Source organism: Plecotus auritus (assembly GCF_963455305.1).
Source record: "Plecotus auritus genome assembly, chromosome: 5".
Classification (NCBI taxonomy): Eukaryota; Metazoa; Chordata; class Mammalia; order Chiroptera; family Vespertilionidae; genus Plecotus; species Plecotus auritus.
Window position 1 is genome coordinate 169,339,218 of NC_137776.1, and position 7,017 is coordinate 169,346,234.

At 41.2% G+C, this 7,017-nt stretch overlaps 1 protein-coding gene across 1 annotated transcript in view; it reads right to left on the minus strand.

Annotated features, from left to right (window-relative positions):
- The window catches only part of LOC308248374 (uncharacterized protein), a gene marked incomplete at both ends in the record, with an annotated part of 30,002 nt that extends 23,980 nt beyond the window's left edge, over nt 1-6,022 (minus strand). Inside the window, 1 exon segment of the mRNA XM_080668329.1 lies at nt 5,054-6,022. Coding sequence (XP_080524455.1) covers nt 5,054-6,022 — 969 coding nt within the window.
- Between the last annotated feature and the right edge of the window lie 995 nt (nt 6,023-7,017).

Sequence of the window (7,017 nt, forward strand, 5' to 3'; positions counted from 1 at the left end):
AATTTTGAGTCAGATACATAGTGTGCGTGCGTGCACACACACACACACACACACACACACACACACACACACTTACACATGCAACATTAAATACCACGTACACAAGCATATACAATACATGTGGACACACACACACAGATTCATGGACACAGAATCTCACACATGAACCCGCTAGCACACAGGCAGATCCATAGCCAAGTGCAGATTTCCAGCTCCTCTCACCTGGGCTCATCATTGGTGAGTTCAGACACCTTCTGCTCCAGACTGTTGCCCATCTCCTCAGGTTTTCTTCAGGAGACCTAACATCCAGACACACAGAAGCAATATCTGGGGCCTTGGCACTTATATAGACTTTCCTTTTCCTTAACCACCTCCTAAAAAATGAGTCCAAAAATAATGCTTAATTACTAATAAGAGACTGTGCCAAAGCCCAAGTCCACAAATTTCTGGCTAATTTCTGACTGCCCGTTGGGGAGCTGTGTGTCCAAGAGCCAGAGGGACTGGAGTCCTAGGGGACAGTGTTCCTGATTCCAGTCATGCCCTGGCCACCTTTCTTCTTGGGCATTATTCCAGCTGTGACAAAGGATTTTTCAACTTAACATTTTAAATGATTTTAAACATAGAGAAAAATTGTAAAATACCATATTGGGTTGGAGAAAAGTAGGTTTCCAGTTGTGAGTATGCAAAACACAGAGTTTATTCACATATTATTATTTATTATTATTGTATTAGTTTTCATGGTAACGTACACAGAGAGAAAACCAAACTTTCCAGCTCTCTAAGCATATTTTTGCCCTAACCTATAATTGGCTAATGTAGTGTCTGCCAGGTTATCTACAGGAAAGTTACTATTTTTTTTAAGTTACTATTCTAACCTTGTAATTAATAGATATCATTTGGGTAGATATTTTGATACTATACAAACATAACATTTCCTTTACTAAAATTTCAACTCACTATATTTGACATCCATTGGTGATTCTTATATGAGAAAATTATTACAAATGTTGTTGCCAAATTGTGATATTATAATTCCATTATTTCTTCTAGATTTATTACTTATATTGTCTTATAAGAAGAAAATTACTCTTTTCCCATACTCATTAGTTTTTTATTTATTCATTTATGTCATTATGGACTCAGAGATTCTTATTCTCTGAGTTATAATCTTTTATCATTCTTACTAGAGGCCCAGTGCATGGAATTCATGCACAGGTGTGTGTGTGTGTGTGTGTGTGTGTGTGTCCCTCAGACCAGTCTGCACCCTCTCCAATCTGGGACCCCTCGGAGGATGTCTGACTGCCCGTTTAGGCCCAATCCTGGTGGAATTGGGCCTAAACGGGCAGTCGGATCCCTCTCAAAATCCAGGACTGCTGGCTCCCAACCGCTCACCTGCCTGACTGCCTGATTGCCCCTCACCGCTTCTGCCTGGCTGATCACCCCCTAACCACTCCCCTGCCAGCCTGATTGATGCCTAACTGCTCCCCTGCTGGCCCGATTGCCCCTAACTGCCCTCCCCTGCCAGCCTGGTCACCCCTAACTGCTCTCCCTTGCCAGCATGGTCACCCCTAACTGCCCTCCCCTGCAAGCCTGGTCACCCCCAGCTGCCCTCCCCTGTTGGCCTGATCATCCCTAACAGTCCTCCCCTGCAGGCCTAGTCACCCCCAACTGCCCTCCTCTGCAGGCCTGGTCACCCCCAACTGCCCTCCTCTGTAGGCCTGGTCACCCCTAAGTGCCCTCCCCTGTTGGCCTGGTTGCCTCCAAACTGCTCTCCCTTGCAGCCTGATCCCCCCCTAACTGTCCTCCCTTGCAGGCCTGGTCGCCCGCAACTGCCCTCCCATGCAGGCCTGGTTGCCCCCAACTGCCCTCCCCTGCTGGCCTGATCGCCCACAACTACCCTCCCATGCAGGCCTGGTCACCCCCAACTGCCCTCCCCTGCTGGCCTGATCGCCCACAACTGCCCTTCCCTGCTGTCCATCTTGTGGCAGCCATCTTGTGTACACATGGGGATGGCCATCTTTGACCACATCATGGCGGCCATCTTGTGTGTTGGAGTGACGGCCCTTTTGCATATTACCTCTATAATATAGGATTAGGTAGGATTGGGTTTGAAGCTTTATTTGTGCTTATTGCCTATGAGGATTCTAAATGATCTCAGACAAGCTTACTGGGAAATATATATAAAAGAAACACAAGAAGCAGAAACTGGAAACTAAGAAGCTAAAGGAATGTTTACCCACAGCAGGTGTGTCAGAAGTGGGACAGGAAGAATGGGAGATGGAAACAGCATAGATGTTGATATATGACCTATAAATTGCAACCTATTTTTCATTTTAAAGCCCATGATTTCTAATTGATATCTCCAGTTCTAGTTTGACACCATAGAGTTCTTTCCAGCCTCTCCTTTTCCATGTACATAGCGCCCTAGAGAGAGAGGGACCCCCTTTTCCTCAATGTTTACTTATTTGCTGAGTCTTTGGATACATGGTGAGTCATTTCAGAATCTTGAACTCACACCACTGTCAGTGACACACTAAGTACAGCTTAAAACGTTGTTGGCAGGTTTGTTTTTTACTGTGAGAGGATATAGTCAGAATTCTGGGTTCAGGAATTACTTAGGGTACTTATTTTAATTTCCTCTTTGGTGTAATTACAGTGTGCAATAGGATTACAATTAGGGTCACTTATATTGTTTTATTCTATTTTGCTTTATTCACCACCTCTTCTATTTATTTTTAGTGGCAAAAGACAACATAGTCAAAATGACACAAGTAATTCTGTCCCCGCTGACAGCTGTCAGTCTGCTCTAGATTACAATGCCATTTATTGACATTGTTTAATAAAACCATACAGATGTCAAGTGTACAGCTAAATAAAACATATGCATACTGCATTGTGCACTTACCACCCAAAGTTATCTCTCTTTCCTTCTCCTTTGATCCTTTCTTTGTTCACTTCCACCTCCTCCCTAAAACCCCTTTTCCTCTAGCACTCACCATACTGTTGACCATGTTTATATGTGATATATATTTTTTCTTGCTTTATTCCTTCACCATTTTTTTTTTGTCCAGCTCTCCTTAACCCCTACCCTCTGACAGCTGTCAGTCTACTCTATGTATCTATGCTTTTGTTTTTATTTTGTTTGTTTTTTCATTATTTTGACCATTAGAATACACATGTAAGTGAGATTCTATTGCATTTGTCTTTCTCTGACTAGCTTTTTTCACTTAGCATAATGATTTCCAGGTCCATCCATGCTGTCTCAAAAGGAGATTTTCCTTTATTTTGCCAAGTAGTATTCCATTGTGTAAATGCACCATGGGTTTTTTATTCCTCATCTACTGATGGGGTCTTGGGCTGTTTCCAGATCTTAACTACTGCCTGTTTTTTTTATGTTTAAATTGGCATATATATGAATATTTTACTTCCCCTTCATTTTTACATGACATGTAGCATGCTATAAATGCTATTCCACACATTGCTTTTGAAAATGTAACAATGTATCCTATTTATCCATTTTGATTCATAAATATCTCTGTTCTTATATTTTCCCAGTTGCAAAATACTAAATTTCATTGATGTTCCATAGAGTTTTCTTTACTGGTCCTAGTATGAAATACTGGTGTTGAGTGTCTTAAATGCCACCCAATTGTATACCTCCAATGGCTAACATGATAAATTTTATGTTTTGTGTATTAAACTATAATTAAAAATTAAAGAATAAAAGGTTATCTCTATATATAGCACATAAAATAATTACAACAACAACATAATAATATATGATCAATATGTAAATAAGGGGAAATGAAATAAAAATATATATTTGATTAATCAAAAGGGAGGAAGATAAGAGACAATAAATGTGAAGCAGGTGTATCCAATAAAAATCAGTAATATGCAAAATATAAATTTAGATATATTCTGATTATATTAGACTAGAGGCCCAGTGTACAAAATTCGTGCCCTAAGTGGGGGTCCCTCAGCTTGGCCTGCGTCCTCTCACAGTTCGGGACCCATCAGAGAAGTCAGACATCCCTCTCGCAGTCGGGCTCTTGCAGTCTGGCACCCCTTGCTCCTTTCTGCCCACCTGCAGCGGAGGTGGGAGAGGCTCCTGCCACTGCCACTGCACTCGCGACCTGTGAGCCTGGCTTCTGCCTGAGGGGAGCTCCCCCTGTGGGAGCCCACTGACCACCACGGGGCAGCTCCAGCATTGAGCGTCAGGCCCCTCATGGTCAGTGTGCATCAAAGCGACCAGTCATTCCACCATTTGGTCAATTTGCATATTAGGGATTTATTATATAGGATATCAATAGATAAAATTCTCCACAAATATAATAATTTTTGCTTTACATAAAAAGAGCAAATCCAACTTTACACTGTTAGTGATGGACTCCTCACAGATATAAAGACATAGCAAACCTTAAAGTGATGGAAATAATACCATGTAAACACTAACAATGAAGTAAGGGGCATCTTTACTACCAATGCTATAGTAGTGTCTATAGATTTAGTTATAGTATATCTGTACTAATATCAGAAGTAGACAAGGTGTTAAGGTAGGATCCATTGCTAGATGTGACTGTTAAATTCATTTTAAAAATGCATTTATAAAGTCTTGCTTTGTAGCACATGCTAATTTTCATAGTATAATTATTCTTATCATGGCTGATTGAAGTCTAACATCATCATGTTATTGAATGTGAGTTGGAAGAGATGTGCACAATCAGTTTGAAGCCAATGTGAGACAGCAAACAATAATAAGTTCAAAAAAAAGTTCATCAGGAATGGATCATGATGATAAACAAGTGAGTCCTCAATAACATAGTCTAAAATTACAAACTCACAATTATAATTGTGTAACATTTTACAAAAAAATATTGCATAGGTCTTATAAGAGATTATGAACAAGGAAATAAAGAATTATTAAGAACCCAAGTAGCAAATTTGACCAACTTGAATATTAACAGCACTTGTACATAACAACAGAATATATATTCTATTAAGGTTATATGGAGATGTCGACCGTACAATAATTATAGAAGATCTATATCACTGTGCTCCTGACTGCAACAAGAGGATTTAGTGATTTCCAGTTAAAGAACTTAACCCTATTGACACACATCTCTAAGGCCTGTTTTATATCTCTGTTCCTCAGGCTGTAGATGAAGGGGTTCAGCATGGGGGTTACTACTGTATACATGACAGAAGCAATTATGTCTTTGGAACCCCATGATGAGGAGAAAAAGTAAACACCTGCAGCTGTCCCGTAGTATAAAAACACCACAGAGAGATGGGAGCCACAGGTCGAAAAGGCTTTAAAGAGTCTCTTAGTGGAGGGGACCCTCAGGATGATGGTTCCTACACGGACATAAGAGCCCAAAATTATACCAAAAGGCAGGAAGAAAATCATTCCTCCCTCAGTGAAGATGACCAGCTCATTGAGAGAGGTGTCTGAGCAGCTCACCTTCAGGAGTGCCGCGAGGTCACAGAAGAAGTGGGTGATGATATTATCGGCACCGAAGGACAGTCGGACCAATAGGAGAATGTGCAGCAAATCATGGATACAGGAGATAATCCAGGAGGCAGCCACCAGCAGCACACACAACCCATCTCTCATGATGGTGGTGTAGTGCAGGGGATGACAGATGGCTACGTACCTGTCATATGCCATCACAGCCAGAAGAAAATTGTCAAGACCAACAAAATGTATGTAAAAATACAACTGAGAAATGCATCCCACATAGGAGATGGATTTTTGCTGAGTGTGCATGTTCATGAGCATCTTTGGGACAATGACAGATGAGAGAGAAATGTCAGAGAAGGCCAAGTGGCTGAGGAAGAAGTACATGGGCGTGTGCAGGCGGGAGTCCAGCCTGATGAGCAGGATGATGAGCAGGTTGCCCAGCACCGTGGTCAGGTACATGCCCAGGAACAGGGTGAAGAACACGCCCTGCTGCCCTGGTGGGATGGGGAGCCCCAGGAGGAGGAACTGGGACACGCTGCTCTGGTTCTCAGGCCTCATGCTCCTCTGTCTGCTGGGGATGAAGAAGGTGTGGGAATCTCAGGAACCTAGAAAGGAAGATCAGAACCATCACATCTCATACCATCATTTTCTGGGAAAACCATTCATTTTTAAAAACTTTCATATTAATTTCTCACACTTTTGGATGTGTGCATCTGTCCTCTATTCCAGTCTGACTCCAGGGAAACATTGGAACCCTAAGTAGTCAACAAGACCTTATTACAAAGAAGCAAGAGGGTATTCACTGTGTCATTCACCATGATTTATTGAACATGGAGTCAGTGTCAGGACCTCTACTAAGGACTGAGATGCAGCAATGAACAAGGGAAGCAAAGTCCTCACTTCTATGAGTTTAGGTCTTGATGAGCATGGAGAGATAATTTCTACACCAGGCCAGAGCCAAACCATAATAATTCACCCTGGCAGAACTAGAAGATGAACTCCTGAAAAACTGTCAGTTTTTCTGCTTTAAAGTGATGGGAGACGCCAGTGCTGAGTGGGCATTTGTGGAGCATTGTCCCATTGAACCCCAGCTCTAAACACAGGGACAAGCTAGAAATGGGAGGCCACTGAAACCACTAGATACCAGAAAATATCCAAAACAGTCCACAAATGATCTTTCATAACAACGCTGAGCATTTTGGTGGCATAAACACTGTATTGTACACGAAGTTAAAGGCTTTATCTAGTTTCCTAAGTAAATCTAACATCAGCTTTCCATTCCAAGATTAAAAATCTTCACAGCTGCACAAAGAATTCTGTTAGGAAATAGAAATATAAGGAATATAAATTTTACACCATTTTTGTAGGTTAAAAAGTACCAAATATTCTTTAATGGAGTTAGTAGTATTGTAATAACTTTGTATGGTGAATTGACTGTTACAAGACTTATTGTGGTGATCGGTATATAATTGGTAAATCACCATGTTGTACACACCTAAATCTAATATATTGTATGTCCTCTTTAAGAATAAATATAAAGGAGAAAAATGATC